The 20,569-nt window shown below is 36.5% G+C and overlaps 1 protein-coding gene across 1 annotated transcript; it reads left to right on the plus strand.

Moving 5' to 3' along the window:
* The first annotated feature begins 2,306 nt into the window (after positions 1-2,306).
* On the plus strand, positions 2,307-9,969 carry LOC137810728 (aluminum-activated malate transporter 4-like). The gene is made up of 6 exons (XM_068612138.1): positions 2,307-2,891; positions 3,801-3,938; positions 7,303-7,572; positions 7,700-7,836; positions 7,932-8,078; positions 8,907-9,969. Exons 1-6 carry the CDS (start codon positions 2,531-2,533, stop codon positions 9,513-9,515), a joined length of 1,662 nt encoding a protein of 553 aa, XP_068468239.1. The 5' UTR covers positions 2,307-2,530; the 3' UTR covers positions 9,516-9,969.
* Positions 9,970-20,569: the final 10,600 nt, after the last annotated feature.

Consider the following 20,569-nt stretch of genomic DNA (forward strand, 5'->3'; position numbering starts at 1 on the left):
GGGTAAGTTTAATGCAATCTAAGTCGTGCTTCTCATATGTCACGGTGTGCGTGAACTCCTCTAGTAAATTCTCACCACTACCACCTAATATCTTAGTCTATGTGACTTAGACCAGTGAAGCTAAGAGATCTTTGTTACCACATAAGTATCAATACTTAATACACAAACAAACATCAGTCCATACATTATCCAAAATGTATGACTTTAATTTCATACAATTTTCATCATTCACATATAATATATACCATTCAGTCACATAACATTTAAATATTCATAACATTCAATAACCTTTCCAACATCAAAAACAATATTTAACTTCCTAACTATCAAAATTTAATATTTATACATGTTCACACAACATAAAATCAAATAACTTCATCAAATAACACCTCTGCAAGAGAAATGAAATTTTGGATCACTTCTCATCTACATTCAGATCTTCTTGCCTGGGTACTATTGAAAATTAAAGTTAGTTTCCTCTACCTTAATTGTTTGCTTTCCAAGCAATCTCTAGAATTTTATCCTATAAAGACTAAGTTATCCAAATAGAACAAAAATTCCGTGTAGAGTATAATAAGTCGAGAGGATTACTTTTCTCAATTGACCCCATCAAGATTGATAACTAAATGCTAAGAAAAAATAAAGAATAAAAGATCTTTAGAACAAATATGAACTTACTGTGTTTGAAAATCAGTTCAAATAGGAATGTTTCTTAACTCGTTAACTACAATGTGGTGCGATCATATTCTGAAATAGACAATGTATAAAATGAGAAATGAAGATATAAAGGAGAGAGTTGGAGAGAGAGAAAATAAGGAAAGATGCTGATGTTTCTTTCAGGTTACAAAATATATTTAATTTTGATTTAATAATAATATTACTCATAAATATATTTAATATTAAATTTTAATAATAATCGTAATTTTAAATAAATATTAATGATTATTAATAAAACTACTTTAAATAAAATTATTTGATATTAATCCTTATTAATTTTTTTACAAATTATTAACTTTAAATATGACTTTTTAATTATATTAAATAGTGGAATTATTAATTAAATTAAATAGATGAACCATTAATTATATCAACTAATTGAACTGTTAATTATATTAAATAGATGAATTATTAACTATATTAAATAGATAAGTTATTAATTATTTCAAATTGATTAATAATTATTTATATCAAATAGATTACTTTTTAATTATATTAAATAATATAATTATAAAATATTTTTAATAAAATAAAATAGAAATAATTTAAAAAATTATTCTAAATGTAAGAAAATGAAAAAAAAAATTGCATAGAAATTGGAACCGATGTTTTGGACGTGATATAAGCAAAAATGGAAACACCGATGATGCCGATTTAGAAGGTCGAATAACGAATTTGGAATATGAAGAGTGAAACAATTTTACTTGGGTAAATATTGGTCAATAATTTTATCAATCAAAATGTTCTTTTAGTTGGATTTACTGTGAAAAAAAAAATATGTTCGCACTTTTTTTAGTTTTCACATAACAATAAGATCTATCCCTCTTATAATAAATGATATTCATTTTTTTATTTCAAAATATTATATTACCAAAAATTTAAATAAAAATTAATATTTTTTTAAATATAAAAATTAACTCTTTATAAAAAATTCGAATAGTTTAAATATAATAAAGGAATTGAGTGTAACTTTCTTATAAACACAAGTATTTATTAAAACAATAAAAATTAAGTATTTATTTTAAAACTAAAGATGGTAATGTTGTTTATCCTTCCCTAAAAAGATGTAAGTATAGTTTTCTGTAAAGTGAATGTCACTTCTTATAAAATATAAATTTATAATTTCTATTTAAAAAATACTTTAAATAGAATGCATTATTTAAATAGAATGCATTATTTTTTATAATTGAGTATTTGAATGGTGGGTAATTGACAATTTGAAATTCCTTCATAATAATAATTACATTATTATTATTATTATTATTAGCGGAAATACAGGTGTAACAATGTTTGTGTATATGTATTTTCTTTTTTTACTAATTTTTACGATGATAGAAATTTAGTCGGTCCGCCGGTCGAGGTATCTGCGATTACATTTTGACGTTCAAATTAGTACTAGTATTTTTGGTGCTCTAGTCGAATATTAAAAACGTGTATTTTCTCGCTTTTAAAAGTTCTATTTATATGTTGACTTACGGACCCCTACTTATGTGGACTAGATAATCATTTGATCAGAACATATATCAGATAAGCATATATGTGTAATGATTTCCTTAAATCATGAAAGAAGTGTCTTAAGATGTTTAGTCTGACTCATTCAAATTTGATTGTAACTATTTCGTATTTATCGTTATTCAATCCTCCGAGATCCAACCGGTACAATTATTATTACTATAATGCATCACGCTTAAACAAAATGCAGTATTAATTCGGTGCTCCATACACTTTCTTTCTCTTATCTTCATACTGTTCTTACAAGACGACGCTCTGTAATCAGAAAACGATGTTGTAACGTAGAAGAAGAACAGTGCTGATGGCGGCCAGAAACGGTTCGTTAAGGCAGATATTCACGGAGAGGAGCAAGGAGAGACTGCTCTCGCGGAAGGATTTTTCAGAGTTGAGGCTGAATGGCAACAATAGCAGCAGCAGCGGCGGCGGAGCTATTCGGGATGGGTTCTCGGGTCGCATGGTGAGGTTCTGCGATGGGTTTGGGGAATTCTTTTACCAGCTTAGGGAGATGGCGCGATCGGATCGAAGGAAAGTGGTGTTTGCGGCGAAGGCAGGGCTGTCGTTGGCTGTGGTTTCGCTTTTCATTTACATAAAGGAGGAGCAGTTAAGCAAGTATTCCATCTGGGCCATTCTCACCGTCGTTCTCGTTTTCGAATTCAGCGTAGGTACTCACAATTCTCATTCTCCTTCCTCTTTTCTATACTTTTACTTTCCTTCACAAACAAGTTTTATTTTATTTATTATTATTATCATTATTACAACATTTTTCACTAATACAAAAATAATATAAATAAAACCCAAAAAAGTTCTGCACCAAAAGATAATTGTAGAAGTGTACTGTCTTTAGTTTCTTTACTTGTTATGCTTAATCTTTACAAGTGTATTCTTTTTAGTTTTCGTGATAAAGGCTAAAAGAAATTAGAAAAAATTAGTAATATTATTCATTAATAATATAAATTACTTTTATTTTATATTTAATTACAAAATTCGTACTAATAATGATTTTTTTAATAAAACGTTCCTATAATTTATAGTAAAATGTAAAATAACATACTAGAATAGATTTGTACAGTCAGAATATGAACATTTTAATTCTTACCCAAATTGTTTTAAGGTAATTTAGTGTAATATTTTTTTTTAACTAAATAAATTATTAAACTTTTTTTCAACTGTCATTATAATTTGTATTCTCAATGTCTCAAGTAACTTAACAAGTTTTTGTAAACCGTAAAAGATCACAGTCAATGCATATTTAAATTACTCTTATTAATACTATTAGTAGACTAGTTTTCTTTCATTTTCAATTAATCGAAATGTAGTATAGATCTATGTGATAAATTTGATAATTTTAAAGAACAATCAGATTAAAGTTATTAAGAATGATTGATTAATAAATAATTTTTATATTAAATTAAACTTTTGTTTACTTCATTAATCTAATTTTCATATAATATTAGAGCAAGTGTATCAAACTTAAGATGGTACTAGAATGATTTTTTCATACAAAAGTAACAACACATTTTAATGAATTTTATAATTAATATTGTTTTATGCTTTTGCGATATTTGGTTTAGGTGCGACTTTGAGCAAAGGGTTCAATCGTTCTTTGGGAACGATTTCTGCCGGAGGACTTGCCCTGGGTATTGCTGAGTTGGCCGTACTGTCCGGAAAGTTTGAGGAAATTACTATACTACTCTCTATATTTATTGCAGGTATCGAGTGTTTAAATGTTATTTTCACTAATAATATAACGACATCCCCTATTTTTCTAGGATAATAAAATAGAGTGAGTTGAGTGGGCTCACTCATGATCTCTTGGAAAAAATCATGTGACGAACTTTTTATTTTAACCTACTGCTCCGTTTAGGTATGTCCTGCATAATTCACAGTCCGCACAGGTTAAATACAGGATGGAGTAGGTTGATCTGCATAATCCGCGTACCTTAAAAATCTAAATTTTTTTTATGTACCTCAATATTTTCTTTATGTAGCCTCGTATTTAAAAAAATTCTAAAATTATCCATTTCAAATTCTACAATCTGGAATATAAATTTGTATTATGGATTGTTTAATCTAGAATATTGTAGAATCTGGAACACAAATTTTAACTTACAGATTCTATAACTCTTATAACTCTTGAAATCTCTAATTTTCACATTTCAAAATTTTTATTCATATCTTATTATACATGTGTCGTGAGAATAATAGTGTGAGATCATTTATCTAAATAATCTAAATAGAAAAAAGAATTAGATTTTTTCAAAAATTATATTTAAATATTTTTTCCATCAATTTAAAAAAAAATTATTTCCTATGCAGGCTGGCCCGCAAGCCAACCCTTATGCAGGGCAGACCAATAAAATTAGCTCGCATATTCTATGCGAGACAAACCTATGCGGGACAGACCAAACCGCATTGTCATTCTTAGTTTTTTCAAGATGTAATCGTATAATCTCATAGAATGATCCATAATATCAAATGGGATGTAAAGAAACGAAAAGGGAGAGAAACTAAAACAAAACCAGACTCGTAAACTATTCATTAAGATGGTCTAACAAACCTGATTGCAAATTAGAAAGTTTGAGTTGTGTGAACACACTAAAAAAATGCTTGACAATTTGAAGAATAGACTATCTATTAAAATAAAAAGAGTAGACAGTCTGTAAAGAAAACTGTCTACACAAAACCACATTAGATAGTTACCATCTACACACATCAATACACTAGGCGGTGTATACACACACAAATACATTATTATACTTTCTAATGAGAGATTGTTTATGACCATACCACTATTGGAGGATCAAGTAGGAGACGGTCCACACCACTAAAGAAACACTAGATTGTCTAGCGAGAGATAGTGCAAAACAAAAGGTTTATAGCCCCTCAACATGAGAATAGATATTTATCATTCTCAACTTGGTACATATAATGTTGAAAATAATAGGAGAAAGAGGTTTGGTGTATATATTTGTATCTTGAAGCATGGAAGATATAAAAGCAACTTGAAGCATGCTTCATATAGGAAGCAGCTTGATGAGATCTTCATTGATCTTCTCGCGAACAACTTAACAATCGATTTCTGTGTTTGGTTCGTTCCTGAAAAACTTGGTTAACAACAATTTAAATAGTAGATTGGCTGTTGCAATATACGAGAGCAGATTGAGAAAATTAAACATGGAGATCACGAAGAATGTAAGTGAGCCATTGCATTTCAAAAGTGGTAAGCTCGATATTCAACTTAAAAAAAAACTTACGGATATTATTTGTTGTTTCTTAGACTTCCAAGAAATTATAGAATCTTCAAGATAAATGCTAAACCAGTAACAAAGCGTCTCGTGAGAGGACATGTAGTCCAGTCATAATCACTAAAAGATTTTATTGCATAGGGTTTGTGAGATGAGAAAGATACCATTACCAGGAGCATCTTTGAGGTAGGGAATGATGCGAAAAGCAGTTTCTTGATAACAAACTGACTCAAATTGTTGGCAACATATGTGATATCTGGATGGGTATCAGTGAGGTAAATGAGGTGGCCAATGAGTCTTCGATAAGAGGAAGATTCAGTCGCATTAAGTTTTTCTCCATTATCAACAATAGGAGAGAAAAATGAACCTTAGGAGTGATAGCAGGGCACATACAAGCATTCCAATTTCGATGAGAAGATCAAGCGTGTACTTTTGTTGAGAAATGTGAATACTACTCTGACTATCTCGAGACCAAGAAGTAGGTGAGATCTTCCAAACTTAAGCCACGAAGAAACTGAATAGCCAAATCCTCATGTTTCCTCTTACTAATAATAGAAAGAACATTGCAAGAACATTTGTTTTGGAGGTGCAAATGGTTTCGGGGCGAGAATTGTCTAACTCATCCCATATAATCCTCAGTTTGGTAATGTATTCAGTTACAGGCAAATCACCTTGATTGAGAGAAGCCACTTCAAATTAAAGGTTAGAAACACAAAGAAGATCACCTTGTGAATATCTGGTTTTGAGATCATTCCAAATATCAATAGCAAAACCCATCCAAATAATGCTTTTTCGAATAGAGATCGAGACGGAGTGAATGATCCAAGAAGCAACCATGTTGTTGCAATGGTTCCAAGCATCGCTTTTTGATGGCCAAGGGAAATTTCCATTTATAAATTCTACTCTGTTCTTGCGCCAAGAGCCGTAATAAGCAACCTGCTCTAAGAATGGTAGTTACTGAGATCTAAAACAGGCAATACAAGCGCAAATGTTAGGTTCCATTTGGATGAAGACACAAGAAACTATGCACATATTGTTCTTCTCCTATTGATGAAGATCAAGAAAGATAAAAGCAACAAGAAAGAGAATAGGAAAAAGAGACAAACAGAAAGCAGAGTGTGGGAGAGCTCTTCTCTTTAAGAGCTTTAGTAACCATCATGGCATCCAACCCGTTCTTCCAAGACGCAATCATATAATCTCATAGAACATTCCATGACATCAGGCGAGAAATAAAGCGAAAAAGAGAGAGAAACAAAACCAGCAAGTAATGAAAAATAGATCATAAATTTTTTATTGTTCCATAACCAAAAAGAAGGCAAGGGATGAATATATATACAGCCGAAAAGAAGATCAAATGTTAAACAAAACAAGAAAATAAACAACAAAATAGACTCGTACAGACTAATCATTTAGATGGTCTAACCAAACTAGATGATATGAATTGTGTGAACACACTACGGTCTAGTAAGAGCATAAAGACTAGACAATATGAAGACTAAACTATCTATAGAAAGACACAGATTAGACACATAACAATACACTAGACGGTTACCATCTACAAATAACAGTACACTAGACGATTATCGTCTACACACTACAATACACTAGACGGTCTCTCGCTACCACGATTGGATGATCAAGTGGGAGACCATCTACACCACCGAAGACACACTAGATAGTGTAGCGAGACACCGTCTATCATTAGCTGGTATAAAAAATAATGCAAGTTTTGTGCTCAAATAATGTTACTAGCTCTTATGCTTATTTACAATATTTGTTTACAAAAGAAAAAATTAGGATCAATGATTATGCTTTTGTGGTTTTGCAGGATTTTGTGCAAGTTATGTGAAGCTACTGCCTGGAATGAAGACATATGAATATGGCTTTCGTGTGTTTTTGTTGACGTTTTGTATTGTATTGGTATCTGGGAGAACTAGCAGGGAATTTTTCTCCACAGCTTTTTACAGATTAATTCTTATTGCAACTGGTGCTGGCATATGTTTGTTTGTAAATATTTTCATATACCCCATCTGGTCTGGGGAGGATCTGCATAAGTTGGTGGTGAAAAATTTCAATGGAGTTGCTGCATCTTTAGAAGGTTTGCTTGAATTTCCTCATATGTTCCGAACCTAGCAAAGACTTGTAGTGGTGTTTTATGCCTAGTTTCTGTGTTGAATTTGATGCTGTTGTCACTCTGAGCTGGTTGCTTTTGTAACAATGTTTAGGCTGTGTTAATGGGTACCTGCAATGTGTTGCATACGAGAGGGTACCTTCAAAAATTCTTGTTTATCAAGCCTCGGATGATCCACTCTACCGTGGCTATAGAGCAGCAGTTCAATCGTCAAGTCAAGAGGATGCTTTGGTATACATATATTTTTACTTTACATCTCTCTCTTCTTCAACAACCTAAATGCAAAAACTAGTGCTACATTTTATGATTTTATCTTATCCTCGCAGGTAGATTTTGCATTATGGGAGCCACCTCATGGTCCATACAAGACATTCAGTTATCCTTGGAGAAGCTATGTTAAAGTTAGCGGAGCTTTGAGGCATTGTGCTTTCATGGTCATGGCAATGCATGGATGCATACTTTCAGAAATTCAGGTAAAAGGAACATTTCTTAAGTGATCTATGCTCGATATTGGCTTTGTTATCATTTTTGTTAGTGTTCTTTTATTTGGTGGGGGGTGATTTAACTATGACTGAACTTTTGGCTAGTAATGGGCTCTGCACACTTGACTGATTTTTTAAACAAGTTAGATTGATTTATTCCAAAACGTTTGAGGTAGAGTTCTGCTGAGCCGTTAAAAATTTCAGAAGATACTCGAGTAATGACTAAGATACAATATTAGCATTACAATTTATATTTCCCGTTTGATGGCTCGAGTTCCATTCTCTCAACATTTTCCAAATGTTTGTATTTCTCTCAAGACTCCAACTAAAGTCCAAGAATAGCATCAATTACTAGTCTGTTATTAGCTTACTACTAAGATCCAAAATTCAGTTCTTTTCCTTTCTCTCACCCTATATTTAAGATCAGATAAACGAACCTGTTATATTTTGTTCCTTTTTGTCTACATCCCCTGATCATTGCAGTAAAATTAACGCATGCTCACTGAATATAATTAAGTGACAAGTCCAAATTACTGTAGATGATGGGTCATATACCAATTGGTTTGGGAAGGCAGGAAATTTTGCTGGTTCACAAGTTATATATAATAAATGAAGTTGTGGTTGTACTATCTACATTGAGGAAAACATGATGGTATTTTGGACCATGTTGAGGTCTTCTAGCTCACCCTGAAATTGTGAAATCTAATAATAACGAGCAATGATTCATAAAATTTCCCTTCGTTTTTTTATGTATATTTTTGACGTATGTAGGTGTTACTATTATTACATTGTTGGTATTCAAATTTCATATTTATACAGGCACCCCCAGAAAAAAGACTGGTTTTCAGTAATGAACTTCAGAGGGTTGGCACTGAAGGAGCTAAAGTTTTGCGTCAACTTGGAAGCAAAGTGGAAAAGATGGAAAAGGTAAGCAATATAGACATACTCTTGAACGTGCATGATGCAGCTGAGCAATTGCAGATGAAGATTGACCAACAATCATTCCTCTTGGTCAATTCAGAGAGCTGGAAAGCTGCAAAAAAGCCTAAAGAAGAAGTTGAAAATCATGACAATTTGATTGATCTCAAAGACCATAAAAACAAACAATCACTCATCTCTTTCCTCAGTGAAAGAGGGGCTGATTCAAGACTTAACATAAGTATAGAGTCCTCAGTTCCTGAATTGCACATTTCAGAAAACATGATGTGCAATAAAATATCATGGCCACGCCTCTCATTTTTGGGAGATAACATGTTACTTGAGCCAGATTCCAAAGTATATGAAAGTGCAAGCTCTTTGTCTTTGGCAACCTTTGCTTCCCTTTTAATAGAGTTTGTTGCCAGGCTTCAAAATCTTGTGGATGAATTCCAAGATCTCAGTGAGAAGGCCAATTTCAAAGATCCATTTGACCAACCAATGTTAAAGTAGGTGACAATGACACTATGGACCACAGTTGCAACTTTATTTTTTTACAATAGTGGAGGTATCCATAATCATATATCTAAGTATAATGTATAATGATATATTATAGTCCCCGTCCATAAAATATTCCGCATCTTTCTTAAATTTTCATTTTTATTTCTTGCAGATTATACTTGTAATCTTTTTTATTTTCTTCATTCCATTCATGTTTTTCTTTTATGTTATTTTGGTGTTCTCTAAAAGATCAAATTTAATTTTTCTGTAGTTACTTTTCAATTTTTTTTATACGAAAAACAACGAAAGAACATTTATTTTGGTTGCTTGTGTTGGTTTTGAAGTATTATTTATTTATTCATATTATCTCCAAGACACCCCTCACGCCTTACGTCGAGAGTGACAGCTCGTGCGTGGTACAACAGATTATGGGTGGTCCGATAACGGTTGACATGATAAACCCAACAAACACTCACTAAGATAGACTTTAAATGACTCTGTTACTAGATTACGAAGTGAACTTTAAGCCTAACTCAACCCCATAAAACCGGCTCATGGGATGAGGTTTGCACCCACTTATATACAATGAAATATTCTCATCACTAGTCGATGTGGAAACTACAACACGTCATAAAAAATATTCCAATGACATATTTAATCTGATTTTTAGGTTTTATTAATCGTACATTTTAATTTTATTTATGTTAATAATATTAGTCTAAAGAAAGTTGCATTTTGTATACATATATATTAGATAACATATAAATAGACGTTTACTACACGACCAGGTGATGTTTATCAATATATTATTAAGAAATTGAGTTAAAATAGGATGAAATGATTCCATTTATAATAAAAAAAAATCAATATATTTCGATTTGTGGAAGCATATATTGAAAAAAATTAAACATTTTTTGTTTTATTATTTTTTTTTTCAATTTGATTCTTCTATTTTAGGCTAAGAAAGGATAATTTTGGATTCAATATGTACATTATGTATTATAGTCTTACATCTTAAAATTTTGGGATCTAAAAATTTTGAGATTTGATAAGTAGATTTGTTGCAATATTTAAATGTTTTGGTATTTGATTAGTAGATTTATTGGGATATCAAACTTTGAGATTTGGTTAAGAGATAGTTGAGACAATTTGGAATTTAGTTAGCAAATTTGGTGGGATGATTGAGTGTGAAACAACAAACATTAAATCTTTTTATGAGAGTCACGATGCAAGAATTGTTTATTCAGTCCCAAGGAGAGGGCACCCACAACCTCTCGAATGACAACATGTCGCGTGGACCTCAAACTGGGTCCTTTAACGTTTGTGGCACAAGGTTGGCACACATTGAATTTTCAATATTCAATGGGAAAATTTTAACTAGTAGATTCATCAATGTGAAAAATATTTCTTCATTGATAATACGCCGAACAAATTCCAGGTGAAGTTGACCATTGTGCACTTGGAAGGCAAGACCTTGGAATGACATACAACCATTACAAAATTTGTTTCAGAGTATTGTGTACCTTTGTGGACATAATTCAAGAAAAGTTTAAGCGATTGTTTTGGTGCAATTCGTGATGACACCATTGCAGAGTTGATGTGTCTAAGACAAAAGAATTCGATGGATGCCTATCATGAAGAGTTTGATTCAATCATTACATGATTGAAGTTATTTGATGATCATATCTTAAGTTACTTCTTTGGTGGATCAAAGAAAGAAATCCAAATGATGGTAAAAACGTTTCAACCTATGTCACTACTACTTTAGCCAGGATGTATGAAGCAATCAATTCAGTTAATTCTATAGCTAAATTGAACAAGGGAATCCTGGGTCCATCAGCAGTGCCTACATCATCTTCTATCGCACTTGTTGCAGTACCCAAACCCAAACAAACACGCAATTTAACGTCAGTTAAAGGCCTCTGTTATTTTTGTGATGAATCCTATTCAATGGAACACATCAGGGTCCACAAAAAATTACAGATACACATCATTGAAATTGATGAAGAAGGTGACTTAATTGATAGTTCTCTCAATGATGAGACAGGTCATTTCCAAGGGAAGGAGCCACAAATTTCAGTCAACGCATTAATCAAAGTGAATGGATTTAGAACTATGTGAATGGGATCTCATAGAAAAAGCCTTTACATGTACTCATTGATAGTGGAAACAAATGGCGCAAAAATATGGGTGCATAATCTTTGAATGTCGTGGTAGCAGATGGGTCAAAGAAAAAGATATAATCAATGGTAAAAAACTTAGTTGGACAATTCAACATACAACTTTTACAGCTGATATGCTCTTTCTTCCCTTAGGGTGTTGTGATTTAGTACTGGGAATTGAATGACTGATAACATTGGGAAATATTTTATGGAATTTTGAAAAACTCACAATGAGTTCAAGGTACAAGGAAGGCGACATGTTTTGCGTGGCTCTAGGAGCTCTAACATTAACCTTACTCCCAAGTAATAGTTAAATAAATCATTTACTAACGACGTGCATTTATCTATTATGCATATTGGAGCATAGGAGAAGATGTTATTGTATTCATTAGCGACATATGTAGAACAAAAAGAGATTCCAACCGAGGTCGAGAAACTATTGCACAAATTTGCATATTTTTTCAAAAACCAAAAAAACTGCCACCTTTTAGACTTGGGCATGATCTTCATATTCCTTTGATTCAAGGAGTTAATCTCGTAAAACAAAAGACCTCACAGGTATCTCAAATAATAAGAAAGATATTATTGACAAACTTATACATGAATATTTGCAATTCAGGAAAGTTGTGGCCCTTACGCCTGGCCTGTGGTTCTAGTTGGAAAAAAATATGGCTCGTGGAGACTTTGTGTTGATTATAGAGACCTGGATAAGGGAACAATTAAGAACAAATTTCCCATTCCATTAGTAGATGATTTGTTGGATGAACTAGCGGGATATACTATTTTTTTAAGATTGATTTATGTGAGTTATAATTAGGTTCGAATGGATCTTGAGGATGTATGGAAGATAACTTTTAGAACACATTCAGGGCATTATGAATACTTAGTGATGTCGTTTGATCTAATCAATGCCCTAACTACATTTCAAGAAACGATGAACTCTATCTTTCAGAAGTTTTTAAGGAAGTTTTTGTTGGTGTTTTTTGGTGATATTCTAGTGTACAACAAACACATAACAGACCACATACAACACCTAAGAGAAGTGTTGCCGACTGTACGAAGCCATTCTATTTTTGTTAAGAGATCTAAATGTTATTTTGTTGTTCCAGAAGTGGAGTACTTGGGCCATATTATTAATGAACAAGAGATTTCTACAAACCCCAACAAAGTTGCTGCTATGGTAGGCTGGTGATAAGTGTCATATTTCAGTAATATTTAATATTAAAAGATAGACACATATGGATGGTTATTGATAAAATAGTTATAATTCAACCCCTAATTTAGGAATTTAAGTGTGAAGGTTCAATTCTAAAGGGCAAAGATAAAACACAATTATATGGTGTTGGTGATGAATAGGTGCAAAATTAAAGAGCATATAAGGGAAAGAAAGAAGATGGAAACTGAATAGAAAAAGATGAGCACAAGAACATAAAGGAATGGAAAATAAAAAGATGAAAGGAAAGAAAAGCTTAGGATGATGAATGTGTGGTCACACCACTTGGAGGAGGAGACTCCAAGATGAGTGGTGAAGAGTCGTCACTTGAAGTGTAGTGCACTCAAGATAAAACCCAAAGATAATAGGACACTTAGCTCACTAAACACTCTAACAAAGTTTCTTTTCTACTCAAAATTCAATGCGTCAATACATGGAGTAAGACACCTTATTTATAAGGGATGGGTGCCTTGGTGGGCAAGAGTGAAAGGAGAGGGGAGAAGGGAGAGGAAGGGGTGACTAGGGTTTGACTAAGGCCAATGTCGCCCCCTACTAACCTAGTTTCTAGAAGGTAGATCAACCAACCTAACCTAAGTGCACTTGTCTTGGAAAATGGGCTTGACACAAGCCCAATTTGTTAAGTACACTCTTATTTATGCTATGTAAAGCAAATCTACTGAAATTAGAAACAAAGAAACTAGTTGGTGCTCAACTCCCATCACATGGGCTCTGCTCCTAGTGATCCTCTGAGGAATGATAGGTGCTGAGGCACTGACTAGTGGATGGTCCTGACCTAGCCTGGATTCTATGTCATGCTCCAGGTCATCCTTTTGGAAGGTTGGACTAGCTCAGAGGATGCTCTATCTCTCAGGTCTTCATCATGCTCTCCGGGTGGGAGAAAACTCGTCCACGAATTTGCAACACCTATAGAGAAAGGAGTTAGATCACTAACATTAAAAGAATTACTTCCTAAATATGTGTTAGGTAAATCTAACTCATAAGCATTATCATTGATCCTTTTAATGATCTGAAAGGGACCATCACCACGGGGAAGAAGTTTGGATTTCCTTTGAGTAGGGAAGCGATCCTTCCTCAAGTGAAGCCAAACCCAGTCCCCAGGTTCAAAGATCAAAGCTTTGCGCCCCTTATTGGCATGTTTAACATACTTGTTTACCTTCCTTTCTATTTAGCACTTCATCAAAGACAAGAATAGGAAGTAGGTCAAGGTGTAAGGGGATTAAACCCATACACAACCTCAAAAGGGGTGTGCGAAATAGTAGAATTAACTACTCGGTTATAAGCAAACTCAATATGAGGAAGTAAGTCCTCTCACACCCTAGGGTTCCCGAAAATAAGACATCTTAACATTTGGGACAAAGTTTTATTCATCACTTTTGTTTGACCGTCAGTCTGGGGATGACAAGTAGTAGAAAACATGAGTTTAGTACCAAGTTTTCCCCACAATGTCTTTCAGAAGTGACTTAAGAACTTAAAGTCTTTGTCAGATACTATATTTAACAACTTCCTTAAAGAAGAGATTTGCAATATTACAAGCATCATCTACTTTGTGGCATGGAATAAAATGGGCCATTTTTGAAAATTTATCCACAACCACAAAAATAGAATCCATACCCTTAGATGTCTTGGGAAGACCCAAAATGAAGTCCATAGAAATGTTTACCCAAGGCATGTCCAGGATGATGAAAGGGGTATATACTCCATGGGGTTGAACCTTAGACTTGGCTTTCCTACATGTTATGCATTTATCATAGAAGTTGTGTACATATTTTCGCATGATGGGCCAAAAGAAATGTTCATGCAATGTGTCTAACGTTTTTGTTATCCCAAAATGTCCCATTAAACCTCCCTCATGTGCCTCTTTTACAAGAGATTGTCTCAAAGACCCTTGGGGCACACAAAGTCTTTTCCCTTTGAAGAGAAAGCCATCATGTAGGAAAAAGTCTTTGTGGCCTCCTTTTGAGCACTCTTGAAAGATGAGAGAAAAATCAAGGTCATCTTTGTAAATTTCCTTGATGTGATCAAACCTCAAGTATAAAGTGTCTTCTAGAAAGAGCATCCGCAACCAGATAGACTTGCCTTGCTTATGTTTGATCACATAAGGAAATTGCTAAAAAAAACTCTACCCGTTTGGCATGTCTCTTGTTAAGTTTGCTTTGGCTTTTCAAATATTTAAGAGATTCATGATCACATGTATCACAAACTTCTTTTAAATTGCATATCAATGTTATCCAGACAATTACATACAATTTCCATACAAACCCATTCATTGATCAATTTTCTTCCATTCATTAATAACAATCACCTACATATTAATGTTATCTATACAATTGCATACAACTTATAGAAAAACTCATTCATTGATAACATTTTTCTCATTCATTAATATCAATCACATGCATATCAATGTTATCCAGACAAATCCATTCATTGATCAATTTTACTCTATTCATTAATAATAATCATTTGCGTATCAATGTTATCCAGACAATTACATACAATTTACAGACATATAAAACAAAAAACGCAAAATCTCATATAAAATCAATACATCATCTTCAATCTAAAATCTTATAGAAAATATATTAATCTATACTCAATGTGAGATTTCTAACTCAACTTAAATTTCTAAGATTGTGTCACAAGTTCACAACAAAACAATACATCCTAATTTGCATATTTCCATGCTTTGCACCTACCTTGCTGCTAATAACAGATACCTTCTCCCCAAACTAAAAAGTTAATCTCTCACACTCACTCTCACCACCTATGAATTTGATTCATTAAAGAAAAATAATCCTTTACTTTGGTATCAATTTAATACCCAAATTTTGTACACAGTATTAATTTTGTGTTTAACTTCAGACAACAAATTGGCTAATGGTTGTCAAAATTTTCTCTATGATTAAACATTAAAGACATCAATAAAATTGAGACTTCCGTAATTCAGGTGGTTTTTTGTGGCCTGCCTATCCATCGGATGTTGTTATCTAGCATTCAATGAAGTAAGTTGCAAACAATTATAGTAAACGTGAATGACATGGGGGCAAGAAACACAACACTGACCAGTGAAGCAGAACCAACTGCATTCACATTATATGCAGAAGCAAATATAAAGTTCCTACAAACACATGCCAACCAATAGTTAGAGACAAGTAATATAGATACATCCAGGTGACTACTAAGAATATTAAATTTCCATTAGGGTCCATAGACTAGAATGCAAACCCTATCAATAAAAGTGGTCGAACCAACCTACATTAACATGATAAAATAGCACCATCAAACATATCGTTGTCTAAAAATCATATATGGGATCAAAAAGCTACAGATTAAAGGACTAGGATTCCAAGGTACCAAGGGATGCATAATAAGCAAAAAAATAATAACAAAAGCTGAACAAGCAAAGTTTACTCATAATGGGGAATGGAAGCTTCAAGAATAAGGGTTTCTAAAGCAAGAGTGAAATGGGTCCTTCCTAACTAAACATTGGTACTAAAAGAGAAGCCCTTAAATATGAGAAAGATCCCTTGATGGATTGATTAATACATGGATTTAAGGTTTACAAGTATCATACTAGTATGCACCATGGCGACAGAGGCAAAACAGCTTTCACGACTGACGGTGCAAATTACTTCTACAAGGTAATGTCGTTCGGTCTAAAGAACGCTGGAGCCACCTACCAGAGGCTCATGGACAAGATCTTCAAAGGGATGATCGGCAGAAGCGTGGAAGTGTACGTGGACGACATCGTGGTGAAGTTCAACTCGTGCAGCCAGCAATCAAAGGCTTACAAGAAGTCTTTGACACCCTAAGAAGGCTCAACATGCGCCTCAACCCCAAAAAGTGTGCATTCGGCGTAGAGGGCGGTAAGTTCCTCGGTTTCATGCTAACCTACAGAGGGATTGAGGCAAATCCTGACAAATGCAAGGCCATAACAGAAATGAGAAGCACGAGTAATCTGAAAGAAATTCAGCAGCTACTTGGCCGGCTAACAGCACTGTCCAGATTCGTTCCTCGTCTCGCCGAACGAATCAGACCGATAGTCCAAATGCTCCGCAAAACTTCAAAGTTCAGTTGGAACGAGGAATGCGAGCAAATCTTCGGCCAGCTCAAAACACTCCTATCATCACCGGCCGTCATCAAAAAGCTAAGGCTGGACCTACCCATTGTGGTTTACCTGCCCGTATCCGAAGAAGCGGTCAGCGCAGCCCTGGTCCAGGAGGTGGACCATGAAGAATACCCGGTATACTTCGTCAGCCGCACGCTCCACGCGGCCGAAACCAAGTACCAAATGATATTGAAAGTGCCACTAGCCCTAGTACTGCCGACGAGGAGAATGCGCCTATACTTCCAAAACCATGAAATCACGGTAAGAACCAATTACCCCATATACAAAATTCTGTCTAAACCTAACCTCGCAGGACGAATGATAGGATGGTCAAGCTATCCGAGTTTGACATAAGGTACGAGCCCAGAGGCGTCGTGAAGTCCCAATGCCTGGCGGACTTTTCAGCCGAGCTCTCTCCACACTTAGAGACCTCGGCCAGGTGGGTACTCTACGTGGACGGCTCATCCAACAAAACAGCTTGTGGCGCCGGGGTCGTCCTCGAAGGCCCCGGGGACTTGTTGATCGAACAAGCTCTCCAATTCTCCTTTAAGGCAACGAACAATCAAGCAGAATACGAAGCCATATTGGCCGGCCTCAACCTAGCAAACGACCTAGGCGCACAAGAGGTCATATGCAAAAGCGACTCCCATCTTGTTGTCGGCCAGATCAAAGGAGAATTCGAAGTCAAGGAACCACTCCTCCAACGGTACTATCACACGGTCCGAAACGCCATAGCCAAATTCGACAAGGTGGTGGTCGAGCACATACCACGACAAGAAAACGAGCGGGTCGATGCACTTTCGCGCCTCGCGTCTTCCAAAAAACAAAGTCATCACCGGTCGGTGGTCCAAATGCGACTGCCACAACCCAGTGTAGGTGACGCCGAGTGCATGGCAATCACCGAAACTCACACGTGGATGACCCTGATCATCCAATACCTGGAGCACGGGACATGCCAACCGGGAGAAGAAAGAAGCACCTGACGGCAGTGTGCCCGTTACACCATGATTGGCCAAGACCTATACCACAGAGGGTACTCAACACCACTCCTAAAATGCCTCAACAAAGAGCAATCACAATACGTGCTGCAAGAGATCCACGATGGAGCATGCAGAAGCCACTCTGGGGCCTGAACCATGGCGGCCAAAGTCATTCGAGTAGGATATTATTGGCCGATCGTGCATGGAGATAACGCCGACTACGTCAAGAAATGCCAAAAATGTCAAGAATTTGGCCCCCTCCGCCATCGGAAGCTAGAAGAACTGCATAGTATGACATCACCTTGGTCGTTCGCCATGTGGGGGATGGACATCATCGGGCCATTCTCGCCCGGAAAGGGCCAAACGAAGCACCTACTGGTCGCGGTGGACTACTTCACCAAGTGGATAGAGGCCGAACCCCTAGCCATCATAACCGCCCGCAATGTTCAAAACTTTGTATGGAAAAACATAGTGTGTCGATTCGGCATACCACACTCGATAGTTTCGGACAACGGCCGACAGTTCATCGACCAGGCCTCATGACCTTCTACAATGACCTCGACATCAAATCCCTCACGAGCTCCGTCCCGCAAACGAACGAACAGGCCGAAGCGGCCAACAAGGTCTTGTTGAACGAGCTAAGGAAGAGGCTCGGCACCGCGAAAGGAAGATGGACAGAGGAGCTGCCCGAGGTCCTTTACCGCTACACCCCGCAGTCCACCACACAAGAAACCCCGTACGACCTCACATACGGCACCGAGGCCATGATATCGGTAGAGGTCAGAGAACCATCCATCAGACGCCAACTCTTCGACCTATCCCTCAACAAGGAAAGCCTTTTGAACGAGCTTCGCGACAAGAGAAAAATACGAGAGGCAACATGCAAACTCCGAGCGTCAAGAAGATACAACTCGAAGGTCCAACCCAGAAGCTTCCACCAAGGCGACATCGTCTGGAGAATGCGCAGCAACGCGAGGAAGTCGGACGGCAAGTTCTCCTCAAATTGGGAAGGACCATTCCGAATCCGAGAAGTAGGGGAAGGAGGAGCGTACCATTTGGAACAACTATCAAGGAAGATTGTACCTAGGACGTGGAATGTCACGCACCTAAAATTTTATTTCAGCTAAACATGAATAAAATACACGCACTCTTTCCTCGCCCAGCCTACACATCGGTCGGAGAGGTTTTAACGAGGTTTTTCCTACAACTATGCATATGATGAATGATACACACGACTCAGCCAGGATGTAGCCCTAACCGGCATACCCTCCCGAAAAGCACACGGTTCAACCAGGACGTAGCCCTAATTCAATTTGTTCTTGAACGAGTGCAACATGCCGACCGCCTGAGGTATTTCTTTCTTGGCGAGCTCTGCAAACAAACAAAAGAAAGCCAGTCAGGAAAAGCAAAAAAAAGAATAAAAAATAAAAAAAATAAAAAATAAAGTAAAGACAAGTGTCAAAACAGCATACCCTCGAAAGCTTCTGCACGATCGGTCGCATTGTACAATAACATGAGTGGCCGAGCGGGGAGTTTCTTGGGGAGGCTATCGAACAAAGAAAAAATCATCCGCTCATGCTCGCTCGGATAAGCTGGTCTCGACCAATCCGTTATCTTTGTTGGATTTCTCGACCAAAACAACGGAAAACGAGGTTGACCGACCTCGTCAAAAAAAGTAATGTGTCCCAGCCGGCTCCACGTACACTTTAAAGAACTTCTCTTTGAAATTCTTATAAGAGGCCGTGAAGGGCTTAAATAACATGCTACCCGCCCGACTGACCAAAGACTGCCAACTAGTAAGCTTGGCCGGATAAGACGCGTAAAAATGAAGGAAGCAGGAGGGAAGAGGACGCAACCCGAACGTCTGACACACAATGCGAAATGCATGTATGGACGCCCACGAGTTGGGATGCAATTGGGTCGGAGCCACGTTGAGCTCCCTAAGAACCCCGGCCGTAAAGGCATCAAAGGGAAGGGACACATGCAGGTCTGCGAAAAGACAACTATACATAAAGAAAAAGGGAGGCTCAGTGGATGACCGTTCCCTATACACACGGTCCTCCAAAGAACAAGGACCGAATGCCAACAAGGATTCCTTGGCCGAAAGCCTTCAAAACAGGAACCTCGTTCAGAAACTCGGCAACGGAGGTGTCGGTATAAAAGAAGGACGACACCTCACACACTCGGGGGTCAACCCAAGCAGGCCCCACATGAGGTCGCGGCCGCTCCAAAGGGGTCGATTGGTCCGACGCATTGTTAGCGTCTTCCCTCACCAACCCCGGAGAAGGAACACCCTCCATATCTCCGACCGGGGTGGCTTGGCCAGGTGAAGGGGGAGAAGAAGGAGAAGAGGACGATGACAACGAGCAAGAAGGAGGAGATTTAGAGGGAGAACTCGGACGTAAAGGAGCAGACATGACTAACCTTTAGACGAACGAAGGAGGCAACTGAGATCGGTCGGATTGATCCGGAGTATCGGAGCTCAAGCAAAGATAACGCGTGAGACGCAACTGTTCCCAGCTCTTATTGATAGCCCGGAGGGACCTCAGAATTCCAAACGTCACAAAACCTCAATCGTTAGA

Source organism: Phaseolus vulgaris, chromosome 2 (genome assembly GCF_000499845.2).
Source record: "Phaseolus vulgaris cultivar G19833 chromosome 2, P. vulgaris v2.0, whole genome shotgun sequence".
NCBI classification, from domain to species: Eukaryota; Viridiplantae; Streptophyta; class Magnoliopsida; order Fabales; family Fabaceae; genus Phaseolus; species Phaseolus vulgaris.